Here is a 24,484-nt window from a genome sequence, read left to right as displayed (position 1 = left end):
CTGTATAATTGTCTTACACGACTGTGTTCCCAAACAGCAGCATTCACCTCCGAAAGCAATGACAGCATTTATTGTGTTTCGTCTGCTCGCTCTGAGGCGCAATGAATTTTTCGTACATGAAAATTATTATATTCAGTAGCTTATCCTAGTTTTCTATAGGCTATTTAGTGCCAGTTTACCAGAAAGTGACGATTTTGTTCTCTTTGACTCGTTGGATGGAAACAGTGCTCGTTCGCAAATGTTTTATGTGATATTCAAAATTTGCGCATAAGTTAAATTCGCAACTTTGGATGGAAACCCGGCTAATGATTGTCTTCTGGACAACTGTCAGATCAGCAGTCTTCCCCATGATTGTGTAGCCTAGTGAACCAAACTGAGAGACCATTTTGAAGGCTCAGGAAACCTTTGCAGGTGTTTTGAGTTGATTAGCTGATTGGCATGTCACCATATTCTAATTTGTTGAGATTTTTGTTAAATGTGAGCCAAAAGCATCACAATTAAAAGAACCAAAGACTGAAACTACTTCAGTCTGTGTGCATTGAATTTATTTAATACACGAGTTTCACAATTTGAGTTGAATTACTGAAATAAATGAACTTTTCCATGACATTCTAATTTATTGAGCTGCACCTGTATATAGTCCACTAGGTGGCATACATCGTAAATATCCACATACAAAGAAAGTCCACTAGGTGGCTACATTGCAAGTTCTAACAGCTACAGTGACAAGATAAAATGGTGGGGGAGGTACATTGATGACATTTTTTGATTGCACAGCTACTATTTAAACTAAACTGAGCTAGACAATGACATCTCTGAATTCAATAATGAAATGCCTTTAACTGAAAATTGAGTGTTTAATCTTATCATTATACATTACTGACACTCTATCCTCCAATTTGATACTGTTAAGTGCTTTGACACAATCTGCATTGTAAAAACGCTATATAAATAAAGGTGACTTGACTTGACTTGACATTTTCTTGATATGGAGTGGTTCTTATGAAGAACTGTTACAGTTTTATGATCACTTGAACAATAATGACAGGAATGTAAAACTGTGCATGAAACATTCCAAAATGACCATTAATTTTGGATGGGAAACTCCATACTACTGTGTATCGCAAAACAACAGATAGAAACACTATGTTAAAAGCTTCCATCCAAATTGGCTCAAAAATAATATACCTTTTGGCCAGTTCCAACGTCTTAGACATATTTGTGATACCGACAATGAATATGAAGTGCAAGCCAAAGTCATGTCTAACCAATTTTCACAAAGGGGCTATCACACAGAAATTGTACATAATGCTAACAGGAAAGCCCTGTCCATTCCTAGATCAGAGCTACTCCAGAAAAAGAAAAAACGATCCTCTAAACAAAAGCAGGCTTATTTTGTTACAAAATATAGCTCTTTGGCCAATCCTATCAAAAGGATAATATACTCAAATTGGAATCTTATTAAGAGTGACTCTGTGCTTAGAGAAGTGTTTTCTGCACCTCCAAAAATTAGCACATATTCGCGATAGGTTAGTACCAAGTCATCTTCCTGCCAAAAAACAGATTACTTGGCTTCACAGACAGTTAGAAGGTACTTACAAATGTGGGTTATGCAATCATTGTTCCAACATTAAAGAATGCAAACAATTCTGTGATTTTAAGACAAATAAGATGTATAACATAAAAGCATTCATTAATTGTAACACTACTTTTGTGGTATACAGGTTATCATGTAAATGTGGATGTTTTTATGTAGGCCGGACCAAGAGACGTCTCAAAGACAGAGTATCGGAGCACAAAAATGCCATTAGAAAAGCCAATTTGGATTATCCTATAGCAAAACACTTCCAAAATGTGCACAAGAGTAATCCAGAAGGCCTAATGGTTGAGGGTTTAGAAACGATCAAAAAGAACATTCGGGGTGGTAACCGATTAAAATTACTTTTACAGAGAAAAACATTTTATATATACAATTTACAGGCCACAGTGTACCCTGGGTTGAATGAAGAAATAGATTTCAGGACTATATATTTATATATATATATATTTTTTTTTTGCATGTGAATATTCACAGCCAGCCACCTAGTGGATTGTTTTAGCATGCTTCATGTGGTAATTTACCATGTCACTCAGGTATTTCTAATTAGTATACACAAAAGGGGAAACTGTTTGTCTGGGAAGCACACCCTGAAGAAGGCTGTTTGTGCCGCTATGCGTGGGTTACTTCTTCCCATGTCTTTTATATTTTCTATTATGAAATAGTCAGTAAAATAAAGGCTTTTTAAATAATTTTGAATAAGAGTGCCTTGGATTTCTTTTTTAAATTTATTTCTTTTTTTACATTTACTTGAATTCCTGACCCCAAAGAGCACCTTCAGACATCTCATTGAACTCCCTGAGCACCCTGGACTTTTTTTTTTGTCTTTCCATTACAGTAGACATATTTTGGTTTACAAACTGTATTGTTTCATCAGTTAGTCATGTTAGCACTCGGCTAACGTATCCACCATTATTGTTTTAAGTGTTTAGCAGCTAAACTTTAACTGTGGGCACGATTCGCTTGCATAAGAGTTTTTGTATTTTATCGCATTATTTTAAGAATGGATTCTATATTATTGTTTTATGTAAAGTTGCTTTGTCAATGGTAGCGCTCGCTAACTTGCTCAACGACTCCTCTCTGTGCCAATCACAACAGGCTTGGCCAGCTGACCAATCAGAGCAGAGTAGGCTTACTGGAAGGGAGGAGTTTGCTCTGAACTTGCTTGGTATGAATCATTTCGAAATCATTGGCAAATGACTCTAATATTAAATGTTCATTCTGAGAAAAATTACAATGTTTCCTTAGATGCATTTAAAACTGTTGTAGGGGACTCCAACACAATATTAGAACACTTTAAAATACCATATGACCTGCTCTTTAATATGTTCACACTGTGATCCAAAACAAGGTCTGTGACAAAGTAAGAGAAAAAATTAACTGTGATGTTAATGTCTGACATGTATTGTGCAGAGTACAGGAACACATGGATCTGTTGTCACTAGGGGTGTCCCCGACTAAGGATTTTCATAGTCGATTTTTGAATCTTTCCAATAGTCGACTGATAGTTGAATCATATATTTGGGGGCGGGGCCAAGATCAGACATTCGACAGTTATAATTAGTTAATACACAGGGAAATTGTGTATCGGACGCCTCGCAGATACAAACGGGGTAAATAATGTTTTATGTTTTGATTAAAAGATAGTTAACATTAAACGTCAGCGGAACCCTAAGAATTCACAACATTTTTAAAATAGTGCTCTCATTATAACGTTATGTATATGACAGTATGTTCTGCATTTCTGTTTTGAGCTGCGCGCGCTGAAAATGGCCAGAATAAAGTTATTATAATAGTGTTCTCATTATAATGTTATGTATATGACAGTCTCAGTCATAGTTATTAATATTCTGCATTGTTGTTTGTCCTGCTCGCGCTGCGCGCCGAAGAGATAATCACCGTAGTACCTCAACCAAATGCATCTTATATGAGATAAATAATATACACGATATACAGTGGGGAAAATAATTATTTGATCCCCTGCTGATTTTGTAAGTTTGCCCACTTTAAAAAAAAATTTGTGTCATTTTTATGGTAGCTTTATTTTAACTGATAGAGACAGAATCCAGTTAATAATTAATCCAGAAAAAAACAGCATACAAATGTTAAAAAAAGATTTACATTTTAGTAAGTCAAATAAGTATTTGATCCCCAAGCAAAACATGACTTAGTACTTGGTGCAGAAACCCTTGTTGGCAAGCACAGAGGTAAGAAGTTTCTTGAAGCTGGTCTTAATGTTCTTCTTCATTAGCCACTCCTTTGTTGCCTTGGCCAAGACCCATCCATGACCCATCTTCAGTGTTCTGGCTGAGGTTCTCATCCAAGATTTTACAGTACATGGCCCCGTCCATTTGCCCCTCAATGTGGTAAAGTTGTCCTGTACCCTTAGCAGAAAAACAGCCCCAAAGCATAATGTTTCCACCTCCGTCCTTGACTGTAGGGATGGTGTTCTTGGGGTGATAGTCAGCATTTCTCTTCCTCCAAACACGACGAGTCGAGTTGATGCCAAAGAGCTCAATTTTGGTCTCATCTGACCACAGCACATTCTCCCAAGCCTTCTCTGAATCATTTAGATGTTCATTGGCAAACTTCAGACGGGCCTGTACATGTGACTTCTTCTGGCGTAGTGTGTTACCAATGTTCTGCTTGGTGACTGCGGTCCCAACTGCCTTGAGATCATTAACAAGTTCCTCCCGTGTAGTTTGGGGCTGATCCCTCACCTTTCTCATGATCATCCTTACCCCATGAGGCAAGAACTTGCACAGAGCTCCAGACCAAGGCTGATTGATGGCTATTTTGTATTTTTTCCATTTGCGAACAATCACACCAACAGTTGTCTCCTTCTCACCAAGCTTCTTGCTGATGGTCTTGTAGCCCATTCCAGCCTTGTGCAGGTCTACAATCTTGTCCCTGATATCCTTTGACAGCTCTTTGGTCTTGCCCATGATAGTGTTGAGGTTGGAATGGAAGATACGGATTCTATGGACAGGAGTCTTTTATACACACAGCAAGTTGAAATTCGGAGTATCTTCTTAAAGTGACAGGACTAATCTGTGTTCCACATGTGCACATAACCAATCTGTGGGAGCCAAAATTCCTGCTGGTTGGTAGGGGATCAAATACTTATTTGACCTACTAAAATGTAAATCTTTTTTTAACATTTCTATGCTGTTTTTTTCTGGATTTTTCGTTTGATATTCTGTCTCTATCAGTAAAAATAAACCTACCATAAAAATTATAAACCCTTATTTTTTTTTAAGTGGGCAAACTTACAAAATTAGCAGGAGATTGAATAATTATTTCCCCCGCTGTATATAAACCGGCTGAAATGTTTTGAAATTACTTCTACCCTACCTGATCAAAAAAAATCCAGTCTTTCAATCTGCCTGTGTCAGTTTGAGTCTATAGGGGTGGTTGGATTTATTCACGTACGTGGAAATATTTTTTTAAAGCTTCTTTCTTTTCAGATTCTTATTTACAGCATAATAGGCTGTATATTAACTTATTGGGAGAAAACCGGTAGTTCTATGTGAAATCAGACATTTGAGCACCCCCCATATAGCTAAAATGGCATGACCATAACACCCCGTGAATATTCGACTGTGAGATTAGTAGTCAAATCAGGCTTCTCCTATCGAAGCATCGAATCTTCGACTATTCGGGGTCGCCCCTAGTTGTCACCATGGAATCAGGCCAGAGTCTTTTATGCTATCAAATGAGATCAACTTTCATCTTGCACCTGCTTCAACCAGGTGATGACTTTATCTACAGACATTTAAAATGCCCTCTTGAGTAGGTTTCACGTTACTTTTACTCTCTTTCACTGAAAAAGTTCTTGCTTACCTGTAGGATGTCCTGGTTGATGGCTGTGCCTATGGCCTGCCCAGGGGGAGGTGCTTGAGCACTGTCTGCTGTCACATGGTCAGACAGTTCCAGCAGCTGTTGGATCACATCTGTCACACCCTCTGCCCCTTCTGACCCCACTGCACCCTGATCCACCCTTGCATTTCCTTTCTGAAAACGAACAAACAAACAAACAAACAAACAAACAAACAAACAGAAGAATCATACTTTACAGGTAAGCTTATGCAAGGATGACTGTGAACAAAAGGTTTCTCACACTACAATTAACCCTGGGTTAACATCTTTGTATTCCTCTGGTTTAAGGTCAAGCACAATTAAGCAAAGCTTTACACGTATAATTTCTAAGGGGATATAATAATATTCCACCCCAAAAATAAATATTCTCTCATTGTTTACTCACCCTCCACAGAAGAAAGAAAGTCAAATACAGGTGCATCTCAAAAAATTAGAATATCATATTTTTATTTTTAACTTATTTCAAAAAGTGAAACTTTCATATATTCTAGATTCATTACATGTTAAGTAATACATTTCAAAAGTTTTTTTTTTGTTTTAATTTTGATGATTAGAGCTTACAGCTCTTGAAAGTTAAATATCCAGTATTTCAAAATATTAGAATATTTCCTAAGATCAATCAAAAAAAGGATTTGCAGAACAGAAAATTCAAGTTCTTTAAAGTATGTTCATTTATGCACTTAACACTTGGTTGGGGCTCCTTTAGCACAAACTCCAGCATCAGTGAGGTGTGGCATGGAAGTGATCAGCCCTCTTTGTGGAGGGTGTCAATGATTGTCTTCTGGACCATTGCCAAGTCAGCAGTCTTCTCCATTATTGTGGTTTCAAAGAACAAGAGATACCCGGAATTTATACTGTAGGGATGGTCATTTAATGAAACTCAAATATAAAAATTATAATATTTTGAGATACTGGATTTTTTAATTTCATGAGCTGTAAGCTCTAATCATCAAAATTAAAACAAAACAAATTTTTTTTTTGAAATGCTTTAATTTACATATAATGAATCTATATGAAAGTTTCACTTTTTGAAATGTAAAAAAAAAAAAAAAACTTTTTCACGATATTCAAATTTTTTGGGATGAACCTGTACATCTTGGGCAGCATGAGGGTGAGTAAATGACAAGAAAATTTCATTTTTGAGTGGAGTATCTCCTTCCCTGCATGTGAGCTGTAAGATGAGTTTATCTCAGACAGGAACAGACTGAAATCACCTGTGTTGCTGTCTCCTCAACTTCCATTACTGATATGTGCATTTTGCTGATGTGAGCATTGAGGCTGCCAAGCTTTTTATAGACACAGCTACAGTCCATACATGGGTAGAGAGGAACATCAGTTGCCTAAAAACAGAGATTCTTCATTAACAAAAGCACCCACTGCGGATTTGGAGCCATGCTGAATATAGTCAAGCTATTCAATATTATTATTTTGGCAATTTAAAATGAACCAACACTGTAATTATTGCGACATTGTCTCCCATTTATTCCCTAGACTCCGGCAACCCAATTTTATCTTATTCCATGTTGGGAACACAACAGGCACCAGTTATAGATTATTTTTACATTCTCATAACTTTGTGAACATTTGATTACAGTATTTAACTAGATTTATAATAAGTAGGGATGACACAGTTACTGGCTTGAAAATGTTTCGATGATTAGTGTCATAAATTTCCTGTGTCTGTGTCTTGGACTTTTAAGTTTAGTTCTGTGTGTTATTGTTGCATTGTTCCCCTGATTGTTTCTATAGTTACTTTCATTAGATGTCATGACAGATCATTAACCACACCCTTGTTATCTTGTTAGGCTTATTCTCTTGTGTGTATATATAGTGCTTTTGTTTCACTCGTGGTTGGTCAGACATGTTTTTGTGTAATTCCTGGTGTTTCCCTGCTTGTTCATTAAAGTTTTCCTGTGCTTAGATCTACTCCTTGCCTGCTCTTTTCACGATGCTGTTGCAGTTTGTATCACATTTCTTATTTTAATTAAAACCATACTTTTAACTGAAAGTAAAACAAAGGATTTTTTCTCTCTCTCTGAATTTTTTCACCAAAAATTTTTCTTCGCTTCGATTTTTTTTTTTTCGCTTTCCAAAAACTTTTTTCCTCTTTTCAAAAACTTTTTTTTTTCTCTCTTCAAAAAAGAACCAGGCACCACTATCAGTAAGCACGAAATCTAATACTCAAGGTTTCTCAGGCAATTTATCCTTAATACTTTTACAATAAGGTTTTGCACATTGTAAGCAAGACAAAATTAGGTTAGATGTGTTTCATATTGTATTGTCATGTTTAATAGCTGGGGTTCATTTTCAGTTGTATGTTGCGTTTTTAAAACAGTTTTTGTATCTAAAAATGCGCTTAACAGTTGTGCTTTTTGCTGTCCTGTTTGCCTAGCATTAGATGGTGAAAATATTGAGAAAATACTATAACTGAGCTCACTTTGACTTTAATGTATAGACCTTTTACTCTGTTCAGTTTGGACACTAAAAATGGGTTGGAACTAATTTTGAACTCTCAAAGTGCACCAGATTGATGCATTTAACTTGTACTAAATTTTATTCAGAGGGGTATGCCCCCAGTGCTGCAAGCACTCTGATATGGTGTAAAAAATCAGACATTTAAGAAACTGTAGTTCCCTTTCGAACGGTCTCTCCCATTGCATATATACACTTATGAGGAAACTCCTGCTTACTCTGATACTGAAGCATGATTTGTTCATGTTCATGTAGCTGTATGAACAAATGGCACTTCAACCCGCCAAAAGGGGAGGAGCTGACTGCTATGTAAGTCGGCTCAGAGCGTCATTCGTCAGAATTATTTTTCCTTCAGCGATGAAGATCATCTCCTCACTGGACTCTGAAGCAAGAAGCCAAAGCAATGTTCTGCTGCTCGCCATAGAAGTGCCCCGGCAGAGAAAGATTGCCTAGCAGCCTCCCCCTGCAGCTATCCGGTGACTAAAAGAGCAAATTTCTGAGCAAATTTCCTGCGACGCTGTTGCAAATGCAGGCACCCCTGCAGCACGCTCCACACGGGCAGAGTGAGTGCACCACTTGCTTGGGCACCGCCCACACTGAGGCATGCGCTTACTGAGACAGACTGCTTTCACTGTGAGTGGAGTTTAATGGGGCTGAGCAACGGGCTTGAGTGATATCACGCCATCACAGGACCCACACGCTTCACTCTCCCAGCAGCACTTTGATATGCCGGTGTGGATCTGCACTTTGATACAACAGCTTCCCAGTCAGCAAACAAATTTGGCCCAGATTTGGCATGCATCTGGCACAGCTGGCATTCATCCGGCACTGGCATACAGCATGTGGGCCAAGCATGGCCCAGATTTGGCAGAGATGGTACCGGGTTTAAGACGACACACAAGACATGGGCCAGATGTCAAATGTAGATATGTGGGCCACATAAGTATTGCGGATCTTGACCCACATTTAAAATCCATTTCAAATATTTTTGACTAAAATCCCAATGTTTTCCCATACAGAAAGATAATATATTCACATATATGTGAAACACTGTTAAATGTATTGAAATACATTTTGAAAATATATTTTTAAAATGCATAACATAAAGCTCATATTGTGTTTAATTGTGTTTACATGTGAAATTATATTCATGCCTCATATCATATTATATGATATGATATTATATGTTATATTATAGAATAGTATATCCTGTTGTTTTATTTATATACGAACAAAAACAATGTTTTGCATTCACTGCTTTCATATTCTCATTCAATTTACAGTTTGATGTAGGCCTACTAAACAATACATGATGAAGTTTCAGGACATTTTATTTTACTTTTATGTACTATTTATGTAAATGCATAACTTTGATGTGTTTTAGGCCATGCTGGCCAATCAGAAGCCTGAAAAAGTTTCCAGTAGGCGGAGATAACAGCGCAGGCTCCGACGTCACAAGCCAAAAACTCCGGTTTTGCGGTCTACACGATAACACTTTTGAAAATCTTCACACTGGCAGGAGTTTTCAAAATGTTCGGTTTCAGTGACCTGGTGCAGCATTTGCGTGAGGACGAATGGCCAAACTGCATAGAAAAAGCTGCTGTTTTGAAAATAATCGCGTTCGTGTGGACAGGGCCAATCAGCGCGCACGTTGAGCATTCAAATCGCATTTAAACTGGAGCGGAGGAGGTTACCATGATAACAGGGCGTCAATTCACTCAGCTGACAAGTAGCAAGAGGCTGTCTCTCTGCTGTTTTCACTGCTTTCAGGTAAGTTTAGTCCCTAAAGTTACACAAATAATACATACAACCGTTCCTGACACTTTCTTACATGTAATTGACATGTATTTGTATATGTATGGTTTAGTGACCGTTAGCATCAGAGGCTAACAATTAGAGGTAAGCTAACTTTTAGATTTGAGCTCTTATTAATGAACGTTTGAGTTTTTAAGCACCTTTTATGTGTAGATGAGCGGCTTTGATAGTTTTGTAAATGTTTTGCTGATACTTTGTCAATAGATAAATGGAAGTCACTATAAGCTAATTAATTTAACCTAAAAGGCTGCACTGTGGGGTCAATCGGTGACGTCACTTACATGAACTAATGGGCTGAAACTATTTCAAACACGTTTTGAACTTTCATTGCAAACAAATATTGATAAATTGTACTGTGATTTCAGGAGCGTCAGAAAAAAATACCTAAAACAGTGGAAGTTACAAGAAAATTGGTAATGGGAGCTGCTGACAGAGATGGAGGAAACAGCTGATCTGAGAAATCTTATTAAATAACTTTATATGAATTTTTCACTATATATTTCAACTAAAAATATGAATTCTGGTATCTTAAGATTTTTTATATGTTTTGTATATTATTATTATTATTATTATTAGGGGTTCGAGCACGCAGTGCTGAAACCCTATTGTAATTGTTAGGATTTTTAGGGGTTCAAGCATGTAGTGCATTGAAACCCTATTGTATTTGTTAGGATTTTTTTTATTAGGGGTTCGAGCACGTAGTGCTGAAACCCTTTTGTAATTGTTAGGATTTTTAGGGGTTCGAGCACGAAGTGCTGAAACCCTATTGTATCTGTTAGGATTCTTATTAGGGGTTCGAGCACGCAGTGCTGAAACCCTATTGTAATTGTTAGGATTTTTATTATTATTATTATTATTCTGCCCTAAAACGAATCATGCAGCCCAAACCGTAAGGCCTAGAGACTTGAAACTCAGCCAGATGGTAGACCTCAGTCTGTGGAGAACGTATCAAAGTCTCAGCCCAATCGGCCAAACGGGGGCGCTTCGATTTTCATGCGAAACAGTATGCTTATTAGCGTCTATGCTAACGTTAGCCAAATGTTATTTGAAGTATAACTCCTGAACAGAATGAGTTATCTTCACCAAACTCAGTATACATGTGTAGGAGCTCAATCTTTGGTCAAATAAAAAAAATTGCGAAGCTCTGCCTCTTGGTGGCGCTGTAAGACTGAAAAAACATATAAACAGTTATAATCACGCGACCGTTAGTCCGATCGACTTGAAAATTGGTATGCAGCCTCTTGGTCCGAAGGGGCACGAGTGTATATGAGGTCATTCGCGTATCTTGAAAAACATGACAAGGTTAACGGAGGTCGCTCGGAACGAAACTCATTGGGCATGTTCGACTCATGGCCCTAAAGGTCTGTAAGAATTTTGAAAGAGATCGGCCACTAGTTGGCGCTAACGTCTTTTTTGGCTCTGTAATTGCGTGGCGTTTAACGTATCCACACAATATGCATATCATTTGATAGATCTCCTCATGATGAGCAACTTTGCCTCAAGGACCATTGCTGTCAATCAAATCGTTCATTAATTATTCAGAAATATGTCAAAAACCTACTTTTGTGAACTAGCCTCTGGATTTTCGCTCAATCCCGATCAAACCACTATAGTAATAATCTATGGACTCTCTAGATCAATAATTATAAAAAAAATGTTGAATTTTGTCCTTTGGTTAGCTATAATTGGCTCATTTAAAAAAGGGGGTGTGGCCACATATACCCAAAAGCCTATAAAACCTAAACAAAAACTTGAAACTTTTCGAAAGTTGGTGAAAAAATGTGTCAGATGACTCTTAACAAGCATGAAAAGTTTCATGGAGTTTCGACCATAGGTGGCGCTATAACAGTAAAAAAAGCCTTCAAAACCACAATATTTCAATTGTGCATGAACGTAAACTGTAAAAAAAAACGTTCATATATTCACACATCCACTAGTTCTTCATATCATATGATAGAACTCCTCATTCTGAACAACTTTGTCTCTAGGATCACTGCTATCAATCGAAGTGTTATTTAAATATTTTCAATTATGTTCAAAACCTACTTTTGCGAACTAGTTCTAGGCTTTTCACCCAATCGGAACCAAACCACTGCAGAAATGTTCTCTGGACATTGACAATCAATAATTATCAAAAAAAAAAATTTAATTTCAACTCACTTTCGCAATGGGGCCCCAAAACGTTTAAGTCGCGGGCCAATTTTACGAAACAGGCTATAACTAGTGAAGGAAATGGCATATCTTTACCAAACTCGGTACACATATGTATGAGTACAAACTTTGGTCAAATAAAAAGAATTGCGCTGATCCGCCACTTGGTGGCGCTATAATGTCGAAAAAAAATATAACTGGGTAACCGTTAGTCCGATCGACTTGAAATTTGGTATGCAGTGACTTTGTCCGGAGTGGCTCAAATATCTACGAGGACATTCGCGTAGGAGCAAAGTCCTGATGGCTATGCTTTCCCGGGCCGCCAACAGGGTTGGGCTCGTGTGGAATGCTCCACCGTGTCCCGAGCCCTCGAAGGCTGGACAATTGGTTTCTCGGGGGGTGGCACGAGCTGGTTCTCAGCCACCCACCCCGGTTCCTTTCTTCCCGGAGGTGCATGAAGAGCTCACTGGTACGTGGAAGGCACCTTTTACTGCCCGAAACCATGCCGGTGGGTCCTCCTCCCTCACCACCCTTGCACGAGGGTGGTCATGATCCGCAAGTTCTTCAGGAACTTCGGGCGACAAAGGTTACGGAGCGGTCAGTGGGTCGTAGGATGTCCACTTTGGTGATCCAGGAACGCCATCTCTGGCTGTGTCTGGCCGACATGAGGGATACCGACAAGGTCAGGTTCCTTAATTCCCCCGTGTCCCAGACCAGCCTCTTCGGCGACACCGCTGTTGCATCCACCCCGCCGCCGGCAGCACTTCAGCCTGCTCGTCGCAGAGGGTGACCCCCTGCGGCTGCCCCCCCATCGCAGCAGCAGTCTCCACCCAAGTGGCACCATGGAGCCAGTCGTAAGTGGGGTCCCCAGCCTGTCCAGGCCCCCGCCAAGAGGGGCGGCAAAGCCAAGAGCAAGAGGCCCTAGGACGGGCGACCCGGAGATGGTTGGTACTGCTCTTCAGGAGATGGTGACTGCACCGCTCCTACCCCCGGAGGAGGGCCGGGTGGTAAATCCTTTGTTCCCTTTTCTTTCTGTTCCACTCAAATTTTCAATAAAAGAGCAGTTTCTATCATCTACGGGTCCGAAGAGGGCTCGGAGAGTAGTGAGAGGGGCAAAACCTCTCCACTCTCATCCACCTGTTCTATCGCCAGCGGACAGCAGCACGCAGTTCGAGAAGGTCACCCAAGCCTCTCCTGCACCCCCTGTCCGACCATGGAACCAGGTAAATGTTACACAGCACACTCAGACCCCGCTACGGGCCGCCTCCCAAAGAGAGCCCCCCCGAGCCGCGTCCCTGCATTCCACCTCACTGCCCCACTGCGGGTACGCCTACAGTCCCCTTGGTCCCGCTTGTGAGGTCTCTGCGAGCCTGGTTAGCGCTCCCCAGTCCGTCTCGCTGGCTCATTCGGACCATCAGGCTCAGCTATGCGATTCAGTTTACCCGGCGTCCCCCCAAGTTCAGAGGTGTCCACTTCACTTAAGTGAAAGCTGTCGATGCCCATGTCTTGCGTGCGGAGATCGTAGTCCTACTGGTGAAGGACGCAATAGAGCCGGTCCCTCCAGCCGATATGAGGTCAGGGTTTTACAGCCCTTACTTCATTGTACCCAAGAAAAGCGATGGGTTACGACCGATCTTGGACCTGCGAGTTTTGAATCGGAGCCTTGACAAGCTACCGTTCAAAATGCTCACGCAGAAACGCATTTTCGAGTGCATCCGTCCCCGAGATTGGTTTGCAGCGATCAACCTGAAGGATGCGTACTTTCATGTCTCGATTCTTCCTCGACACAGGCCGTTGCTGATCTTTAAGTTCGAGGGTCGAGCATATCAGTACCTGTCCTGCGGGCTGGAGCAGTTGTGCAAACACAGGGATTTGGTGCTCGGTCACCTCAGCCAGTTGGGCCTTCAGGTCAACTGGGAAAAGAGCAAACCCGCCCCAGTGCAGAGGATGTCTTTTCTCGGTATGGAGTTGGATTCGGTCGAACAGTCAGCACGCCTCACAGAGGAACGTGCTCAGTCTGTGTTGAACTGCCTGATTACATTAAGGAGCAGGACAGCGGTCCCACTGAAACTTTTTCAGAGGCTCCTGGGGCATATGGCAGCCGCAGCGGCAGTAACCTCGCTCGGTTTGCTTCATATGAGACCGCTTCAGCACTGGCTTCATGGCCGAGTCCCGAGATGGGTGTGGCAACGTGGCATGTACCGAGTGGCAATCACTCCGGAATGCCGCCAAGCCTTCAGCCCGTGGTCAGACCCCTTGTTTCTTCGGGCAGGAGTGCACCTAGAGCAGGTGTCCCAGCATGCTGTGGTCTTCACGAGCTGCGCTGCCGGGAGAGTGGAGACTCCACCCCCAGGTGGTCCAGCTGATTTGGGGAGAGTTCGGCGAAGCTCAGGTAGACCTGTTTGCCTTGCCAGAAACTGGCGCACAGCTGGTCCCAGCTGGTTCGCAAATACGTTTCCCCCAGTGAGCCTACTTGCACAGACCTTGTGCAAAGTCAGGGAGGACGAGGAGCAGGTCCTGCTAGTTGCGTCCTATTGGCCCAACCAGACCTGGTTCCCAGAACTCACGCTCCTCGCGACAGCCCCTCCCTGGCGAATTCCTCTGAGGAAGGATCTTCTTTCTCAGAGATGGGGCACCCTTTGGCACCTGCGTCCAGACCTCTGGAAACTCCATGTCTGGTCCCTGGACGGGACGCGGCGGTTCTAGGTGACTTACCTCCTGAGGTACTTAACACCATCGCTTTGGCACGTGCACCATCTACGAGACGTGCTTACGCCTTGAAGTGGAACCTGTTCGTCGAGTGGTGTTCTTCTCGCTGAGAAGACGCCCGAAGATGTTCGATCGGTGTCGTGCTTTCCTTCTTGCAGCAAGGGTTGGAGCGTAGGCGGTCTCCCTCCACCCTCAAAGTTCATGCTGCCGCTATTTCCGCATGCCACAACCTCATCGATGGCAAGTCTGTTGTTAAGCACGACCTGGTCATCAGATTCCTTAGGGGGGCGAGACGGTTAAATCCTCCTCGACCCCTCTCCATACCCTCTTGGGACCTTGCTCTGGTGCTTCGAGCACTCCAGATTGCTCCCTTTGAGCCTTTGCAGTCAGCAGACTTAAAGATTCTGTCTATGAAGACTTTGTTGCTGGTTGCATTGGCCTCCATCAAGAGGGTAGGGGACCTGTAGGCATTTTCGGTCGACGAATCATGCCTAGAGTTCGGGCCGGGTGATGGCCACGTGGTACTGAGTCCCCGGCCTGGCTATGTGTCCAAGGTTCCTGCCACTCCCTTCAGGGACCAGGTAGTGAGCCTGCAAGCACTGCCCCCGGAGGAGGCAGACCCAGCCTTGGCTTTGCTCTGTCCAGTTCGCGCCTTGCGACTGTACATAGACAGAACTCAAAGACTCAAGACCTCAGACCAGCTCTTTGTCTGTTATGGAGGCCAGCAGAAGGGAAAGGCTGTCTCCAAGCAGAGGATGGCCCACTGGATAGTGGACGCCATCACCTTGGCTTACCAAGCACAAGGCGTGCCCTACCCGCTCAGGTTGCATGCCCACTCTACGAGAGGCGTGGCATCCTCCTTGGTGCTGGCTCATGGTGCCTCGCTGACAGATATTTATAGAGCTGCGGGCTGGGCGACACCTAACACGTTCGCTAGATTCTATAGCCTTTGTGTCGAGCCGGTCTCCTCCTGTGTTCTCACCTCAGGTCAGAGGCACGGAGAGGTGCCGGCTTAGTGTCGGCTTGCTGCGTTACATACGCTTATTGCTCCAGAGAGTCCCTACAAGGCAGACCCTGTTGAGTCCTCCGATGACTCTTCGGCAGCCAGACGTGGCAGAGCGTCTGGCGCCAGGCCTTACTCCGTTGTATCCTTAAAGGGATAGTTCACCCAAAAATGAAAATTCTTTCATCATTTACTCACCCTCAAGTAGTTCCAAACCTGTGTGAATTTCTTCGTTCTGCTGAACACAAAGGAAGATATTTTGAATAAAGTTTGTAACCAGGCTGTTTTGGGGCACCATTGACTTCCATAGTAGGAAAAAAAATTACTATGGAAGTCAATGGTGCCCCAGAACTGCTCTGTTTCCCACATTCTTCAGAATATTTTTCTTTGTGTTCAGATGAACAAAGAAATGAATACAGGTTTGGAACTATTTGAGGGCGAGTGAATGATGACAGAATTTTCATTTTTGGTTAAGAACCGGATTTAGGCTAGGTTCCATATGTGTGGCCCTGCGGGGATCCCATATGTGTTATTCCACGGGTTGCTCCTAAACGAAACCTGTGTCTTTCCCTCTGGGAGAACCCACCTCTCGTCAGGTTGGAGTCACCTCAGTACTTCCATATGTAGTACAGCCCTACGGGGTTAGTCCATATGTACTACTCCACATAACTACTTCGGGGAAGGATGTGGCTTCCGCAGCATTCCTTTCCAGTGAAATGGTACGCTTTCCCAGTGTTACCCAAAAGTCTCACTGAATGGGTTTTGGGGAACAGCAGTGATCGACACTCTCTGTGTTTGCCCTGTCCCACCGTCCTTAAGCAAGGGGGTACAGGAGGCTTGCTACAGAGCGCTGGAAGGGGGCAACTCCTGTGGCGCTTTGGTAGGGATTCTTATTCGTCGGTCAGTCCAACGTACGTTGAACGTGACCGACTGAATGGGAACGTCTCAATTACATAGGTAACCCTCGTTCCCTGAAGGAGGGAATGGAGACGTACGTCCCGTCGCCACAGTCGCTGGACCCCGCTGATGCTGCCGCCTTACCTGTTCGCCTCCTCAGCGAAAACCCGAAGATGCAACGCACCTGCTGCTCATTATATACCCGCGCTGCGAAGTGAGCAGCTGCTGCATATGATTGCATGCCAATGTGCATTGGCTCGTTTTAGTTACACTCGAAGCAGATTGGCCTCTCTAGCGAGATTCCTATTCGTTGGTCAGTCCGACGTACGTCTCCATTCCCTCCTTCAGGGAACGAGGGTTACCTATGTAACCAAGACGTTTTTTATCGAAGCATCTGTAAAATGCTTACTTTCACATCCAGATAGCCCCTCCTCACGGAATGTTCTTAAGATTTGTGTTCGAGGGTGTGGCTTAGCAATATACAGTCCTGCATTCAGACTGTCTCTGGCCCTGCACACTTTACAAAGTGTGTATCTAGATGCTGCTCTTCCCCTCTGAGACAGATGTGAATCCGCATTATGAATCACCTCGATGACTGGCTTTTGCTAGCCAGGTCAGAACAGGAACTTATTGCTAAATCCAGATGATTACATTATTTTAAATGAGTCTACCCCCCAATATTACTGTTATAAACATGAGGTGCATCTAAAAGGTAAAGGGGGAGGTGTTGCTACAATCAATAGTAATATTTTCAATATTTCTCAGAGGTCTGGTTTCAAGTATAATTCGTTTGAAGTAATGGTGCTTCATATAAAATTATCCAGAGAAACGTGTTAATGATAATTCCCCTGTGATGTTTGTACTGACTACTGTATACAGGCCACCAGGGCACCATACAGACTTTCAGATTTTCTATCGGAGTTAGTGCTGGCTGCAGATAAAGTCTTAATTGTTGGTGATTTTAATATCCATGTTGATAATGAAAAAGATGCATTTGGATCAACATTTATAGACATTCTGAACTCCATTGGGGTTAGACAACACGTGTCAGGGCCTACTCATTGTCGTAATCATACTTTAGATTTAAAGGGGTCATGAACTGCCTGTTTGTTTTATTTTATTTTTTTTTTTTACTGTTCTTTAAGGTCCACTTATAATGTTATCAAGATTTTTAAATAAAAAAAAAAACATCATAATTTAGAAGTAATAAGCTATTTTCGGCCCTATTTTTAACCCCCCTCATCAGAACGCACTGTTTGAATAGGTGTGATAGATTGTAGACTCGGAAGTAAACGCCCACTGCTATGACTGGCTAACATGTTTGATAGTGTACATTCCTCATAGATGGACCCTGTTGTGATTTATCAAAAATGCATAAATAACTCAATACATAATCAAACGATCTGTAAGAAGAGACAAAGCAATAGTGACCACATAATAAAAAGTTACTCACAATTGTGTTGCGACATTACTGTCATATCCAAAATAGTTGGCACAGCTTTTTGAAATGGTGGGTTTGTAAATTAATCTGTGGAAAAATGAAGTGAACAAAGGACCGAGTTCTTACTGACGCGGTCTGGATCTTCATTAAAAATAAAGTTCACTAACTCTTTCCTAATGCTGGGATCAAAAGGAAGGCAACACAAACACTGTTTTTCCACAACTTGGCACTGCATAGCGTCTTGTTGTCTTCAGAGCCCTCTTTATCGTTTGGTTTCTGTGTAGACCTGCGCGTTCGCCTCTCTAGTAAACACTACATGTGCGAATCGGTGGGCTGGGCTAAACAGGCAGTGATATCGAGGCATTGGCATTAATCTAAAGCTGCGGAGGCAGTGCTTATCCACACTATTACATCATAGAGTAGAACATTCCAAAAACTGTCGTTTTGGCAGACTGCCTTTCATAGGTGCCGATTCCATAAAAACACTTACGGAAAAACATGAGATGCTACTATGCTACTAAAAGAGGTGCTTCTAGAAGTCATAGATCCTCTTCTGAATATTATTAACCCTTTAGCACGTGAGTTTAAAATATTCTAGCTGAGCCCCCAGCGTGAGTTTTTTTAGGTGACCGTTATTTTAGAACTTATTGCCTTATTGTTTCCATAGCGACGTGTCATGCTTGTCATGTGACACACCGCAGCTACGATAGCGCTTTATGACACATGGATCACTTATTTCGTTTTTTCTTTTTTATTCAAAATATTCACAAATATGCTCACAATATATGATATCAGTAAAACATGTCGTCAGATTATATTTGTAATGATCATTATTGCCGTTTCCATAGACATTATCGTGTATTTTACAAACTATAAATGTATGGTTTTGCTAGTACTTATGTGTATTTAAATGTCTGGAACCTAAAATAAGCATTATATGGTTGAAAACATTGAATAGTTGTGATAATATGACAAGCGCTTAGCGCGTCTGATCTGTCTCAGCGCCAGTAAAAGCGCGAAAGCAGATTTGAATTCAGCAGTTGATGACGTGACTCACTGAACTTTCTAATCACACCGGTGTGATCGTATGCTTCAGGGACCAGCCAAGACTGATCACACTAGTGTGATCGTACGCGTCAAAGGGTTAATTCGTCAATGTGAGGATATGTCCCAAAAACCTTCAAACTGGCTGTTATTAAGCCTCTCATTAAAAAAACACCCCAAAGAATTAGTTAATTATATTTAATGACAGAATTAGTTAATTACAGAATCTCCCTTTTCTGTCAAAAATACTAGAAAAGGCAGTATCCTCTCAGCTATGTTCCTTCTTAAAGAGAAATGGTGTCTGTGAGGATTTCCAGTCAGGATTTAGATGATATCATGGTAGTAATAATACTGCTTTCATCAGGGTTACAAATGACCTGCTCTTACCATCCTTTTCATGCTTTACATGTTACCATTGGGAGATATCATCAGGAAACATGGTGTTAGCTTTCACTGTTATGATACTCAGCTCTATATTTCTTCGCAGCCTGATGAAACACACCAATTCGTAATGGAATGCAGTTAGGGCTGCACGATATATCGAAAAACTATCGTTATCGTGATAATAGTATATGCGATATCCGTATCGCAGAGAGGTGCGATAAATTAAATTTATTTTATGTGCCAAGCATTTGTGTGTTGTATGCATAGGTTCTATATCCAAATGTAATCAATCAGATGGGGCCTTACTATATTTATTAGGGCTGGGATGATACGCTAATCTGCCAATTCAATACTATCCCGATACTTGTGTGCTGATTCAATACATATTGCGTTAATTGAGTATTGCAATACGACGTTACAATTTATTGTGATTTTTGTTTGCCTTTTAAAGACTTGACAATGGAAAATACTTGATCATACCCTTAAAAGAGACTCTATATGATGAGTCATATTAACAAAAACAATGCATCACATCTTTCTGAACTTTTATTTTAGCAGCATACACATACACAGTGTACAGTGGGGAAAATGTTATTTGATCTCCTGCTGATTTTGTACGTTTGCCCACTGACAAAGAAATGATCGGTCTATAATTTTAATGGTAGGTTTATTTGAACAGTGAGAGACAGAATAAAAACAAAAAAATCCAGAAAAACGCATTTATAAATTGATTTGCATTTTAATGAGTGAAATAAGTATTTGATCCCCTATCAATCAGCAAGATTTCTGGCTCCCAGGTGTCTTTTATACAGGTAATGAGCTGAGATTAGGAGCACTTTCTTAAAGGGAGTGCTTCTAATCTCATCTTGTTACCAGTATAAAAGACACCTGTCTACAGAAGCAATCAATCAATCAATCAGATTCCAAACTCTCTACCATGGCCAAGACCAAAGAGCTGTCCAAGGATGTCAGGGACAAGATTGTAGACCGACACAAGGCTGGAATGGACTATAAAACCATTGTCAAGCAGCTTGGTGAGAAGGTGACAACAGTTGGTGCGATTATTCACAAATGGAAGGAACACAAAATAACTGTCAATCGCCCTCGGTCCGGGGCGCCATGCAAGATCTCACCTCGTGGAGTTTCAATGATCATGAGAACGGTGAGGAATCAGCCCAGAACTACACAGGAGGATCTTGTCAATGATCTCAAGGCAGCTGGGACCATAGTCACCAAGCAAACAATTGGTAACACACTACGCCATGAAGGACTGAAATCCTGCAGCGCCCAAAAGGTCCCCCTGCTCAAGAAAGCACATGTACTGAAGTTTGCCAATGATTCAGAGGAGAATTGGGTGAAAGTGTTGTGGTCAGATGAGACCAAAATTGAGCTCTTTGGCATCAACTCAACTCGCTGTGTTTGGAGGAGTAAAGCTGCCTATGACCCCAAGAACATCATCCCCACCATCAAACATGGAGGTGGAAACATTATGCTTTGGGGGTGTTTTTCTGCTAAGGGGACAGGACAACTGCACCGTATCAAAGGGACCATGGAAGGGGCCATGTACTGTCAGGGCAAGGGCATTGAAGCCAGCCAAGGCATTGAAAATGGGTCGTGGATGGGTATTCCAGCATGACAATGACCCAAAACACGGCCAATGCAACAAAGGAGTGGCTCAAGAAGAAGCACATTAAGGTCCTGGAGTGGCCTAGCCAGTCTCCAGACCTTAATCCCATAGAAAATCTATGGAGGGAGCTGAAGGTTCGAGTTGCCAAACATCAGCCACAAAACCTTAATGACTTGGAGAGGATCTGCAAAGAGCAGTGGGACAAAATCCCTCCTGAGATGTGCACAAACCTGGTGGCCAACTACAAGGAACGTCTGACCTCTGTGATTGCCAACAAGGGTTTTGCCACCAAGTACTAAGTCATGTCTTGCGAAGGGGTCAAATACTTATTTCACTCATTAACTTATTTCAATCAATTTATAAATGCGTTTTTCTGGATTTTTTTGTTGTTATTCTGTCTCTCACTGTTAAAATAAACCTACCATTAAAATTATAGACTGATCATTTCTTTGTCAGTGGGCAAGCGTACAAAATCAGCAGGGGTTTAAATAATTTTTTCCCCCACTGTATATTTAAAGTACCAAAACCCTGAACTTGCACATGAATATAATAGTCAAATGTTCAACAAAATGTGTAGAAAAAATACTTTCTGAAATAAAATAAAGTGCTATGTTACTTTGCATACCATTTTAGTCATGTTTTCCCGGCAGTGTGTAAAATCCAAAGTGTTTCCACACTTGGGATTCAAAATGTGAAGGTGCAGAAAGAATTCTGGAAGAGGTTTGATCCTCTGCCTCCATCATGGTTTTGCTTTCTCGTGCTGGCTTGAAATGTATAAGATGTCATCCAATGCAGCGGCACTGCGCACGCAGAACGATCGATTTTTAAATCGTTTTAAAAAAAATCGTGATAGTTAAGTGAATCGATTTTTTTTCTCCCTCCCCTAATCTTTATACTCACCTCCCAGTTGGTGCTATTATGCTATTGGCTAGACTGGGCCCAAAGGGGAACCTAGTGGCTCAGAGCAGAGTGGAATATAAATATGGCGGGAGTAGAGCCAAGCGAGGAAAATGACAGCAGCGAAGAACTTGTGCCTAAAAAGAACTGTACGTCTGAAATATGGCAATATTTTGGCTTCAAGAGAGAAGACGTGTCACAAATGCAGGTACTGAGTAAGTCGTGCCGAAAAATGTGGTCACATCAAGAGGAAATACAACAAATATGCCAAGTAACAATAAAGGAGATGTACAGACAACCAAAGTTGATCAAAGTTTTGCAAGCGTAACGCCTTATGGAAAAACCTCAAAACGCCACAAGGAATTAACAGAAGCTATCACACGCTTTTTAGCTAAAAGACATGATGCCTGTTAACACCATGAGCAAAGAAAGCTTTGTGAGTCTAATTAACAAATTGGACCAGAGATATCAGCTTCCATCGATAAATTATTTTTCTCATGTCGCAATTCCACAGATGTACGATACATGTGCGAAGACAGTGAGCTCCGAGCTGTGCCAAGTGGACTTCTACGTAGAGGTCTTCACGGGTCCTCTTGGATCCAAAAACCCGAGACCCGACCCGAGACCCTAGTGGGTTCGGGTCCGGGTCTGGGTCCAAAACTTCTACGAGTGCCTCGGACACAGGTAGGGTTCAGTATTAGCAGCCTCGGGTCTCGGGTAATTAAAATAAATGTGCTTTTCCCAAATGGACCCGATTAGACCCGAATTCTTTTAAACTTTCCCGGATGCATAGCCTACTTGCGAGTTCATGTTAACTTAATTTTTGAGAAACGCACGTAAAAAAGGAACATACGTTTGTAACCTCAGAAATCCATCTTATAGATATGAGATCCATTAGTAAATGCATTCACTTCATCACGCTGCGTGTCAATGCAAGGCTTTTCTTTTTTGTGTGCAGAGGCCCTTCACCGGAGAAGAGGTAAATAACATTGCACACAAAACTAGCAAATCCATGATTTATTAACCTATCGATTTAATTTTTATAAATATTTCAAATCCAATAGTTACAATTGAAAGCCAAACTCAGAAATAGCATGCATCCATCAGGCAGGCAAAAATATAAAGTAATAGGCGAATAAGTAAATAAACTGAATGAAAGTAATGGAGCAGCGGCCAAATCAGACCGATGCGGGGCTGCAGGCTGTGCACACGTCAATGACGTTTACGTTCGGGTCCAGTCGGGTTCGAAAATAAATGCGGTTGGGTTAGGTTGGGTCGGACTCGGGTCTAATTTCATCGGGTCTGTCTCGGGTCGGGTTTATCTTTAAAAAAAAAATATTTATGCACGTCGGGTTCGGGTAAGAAGTGATTCGGGTCGGATTTTAGGACCCAAGAAGACCTCTACTTCTACGCTAGCACCACTGACCTGTGGTCCAGTCATACGACTGAGCCCTACATGAGCTTTAACTTTCTTACTCAAGACTTTGAATTAAAAGCTTGCTGTCTGGGCATTGTATATTTGCCCAAATCCCACACCAGGGAAAACATAGCCCATGGATTGCGGGAATTTTTAGCCAGCTGGAACTTAAAAGTGGAAGATCTGTTAGGTGGTTGTCCGGCATCTTCAATAAACAAGCTACAGATAGTCCAAAATGCAGCAGCTAGAGTCCTTACCAGGTCAAGAAAATATGATCATATTACCCCAATTTTACAGTCTCTGCACTGGCTACCTATTAAGTTCCGGATCAATTACAAAATACTATTACTTGCCTATAAGGCACTAAATGGTTTATCTCCTGCGTAGCTAACTAGTCTTCTACCACGCTACAATCCAACCCGCTCCCTAAGGTCGCAAAATTCTGGACTTTTGGTAGTACCTAGGATAGCAAAGTCCACTAAAGGAGGTAGAGCTTTTTCACATTTGGCACCCAAACTCTAGAATAGCCTTCCTGATAACGTTCGGGGTTCAGACACACTCTCTCTGTTTAAATCTAGATTAAAGACACATCTCTTTAGCCAAGCATTCACATAATAATCTTGTACTGCATTTATATCTAATCAAATGTATATTATAATTCTTTAGATTGGGTTGAACAAATCATTTTTGCTTGAATAGAACAGCAGCTATGCTAATTACGTCTCTATCTGTTTCTCTGATTCTGCCACGGGATTAACATCCCGTGGTAACTAGGAATTACTGAAGCGTCAGTCTGGATCCAACCCTTAAAAAGATCCGGGATGACCAAACACCTGAGAAGAGATGATGGCAACCCCTCAGAGGACCACAGAGGATGCCAACCCTCAGACAACATACACAATTACCAAGTTAAGTCTGTCATAACTTAAATATACTAGGTTTCTTCTTCACATATGTATGTGTATATATGTGTGCATATGTGTATGCATGTATGTATATATGTATATATATGTGTATGTGTATAGTAGAAACTTAATTTCCTGTAAAGCTGCTTTGCAACGATTGTATCGTAAAAAGCGCTATACAAATAAACTTGAATTGAAAAAAAATTGAAAAGATCAAGTGTCTATTACAACAGACAACGGCGCTAA

At 41.5% G+C, this 24,484-nt stretch overlaps 1 protein-coding gene across 2 annotated transcripts in view; it reads right to left on the bottom strand.

The window, feature by feature from the left end:
• LOC131521613 (zinc finger protein 236-like) overlaps positions 1-24,484 on the bottom strand; it is a 94,224-nt gene that overhangs the window by 43,696 nt on the left and 26,044 nt on the right. For both annotated transcript variants that reach the window (XM_058746529.1, XM_058746528.1), the window contains exons 7-8: positions 6,691-6,816; positions 5,441-5,611 (exon numbers count right to left, since the gene is read on the bottom strand). In XM_058746529.1, the coding sequence (XP_058602512.1) occupies positions 5,441-5,611; positions 6,691-6,816 (297 nt within the window). The remainder of the gene's footprint in view (positions 1-5,440; positions 5,612-6,690; positions 6,817-24,484) is intronic.

This window comes from Onychostoma macrolepis, chromosome 16 (genome assembly GCF_012432095.1).
Source record: "Onychostoma macrolepis isolate SWU-2019 chromosome 16, ASM1243209v1, whole genome shotgun sequence".
Taxonomy (NCBI): Eukaryota; Metazoa; Chordata; class Actinopteri; order Cypriniformes; family Cyprinidae; genus Onychostoma; species Onychostoma macrolepis.
The sequence above is the reverse complement of the archived record's forward strand: the minus strand, read 5'-3'. Positions and strand labels throughout refer to the sequence as shown.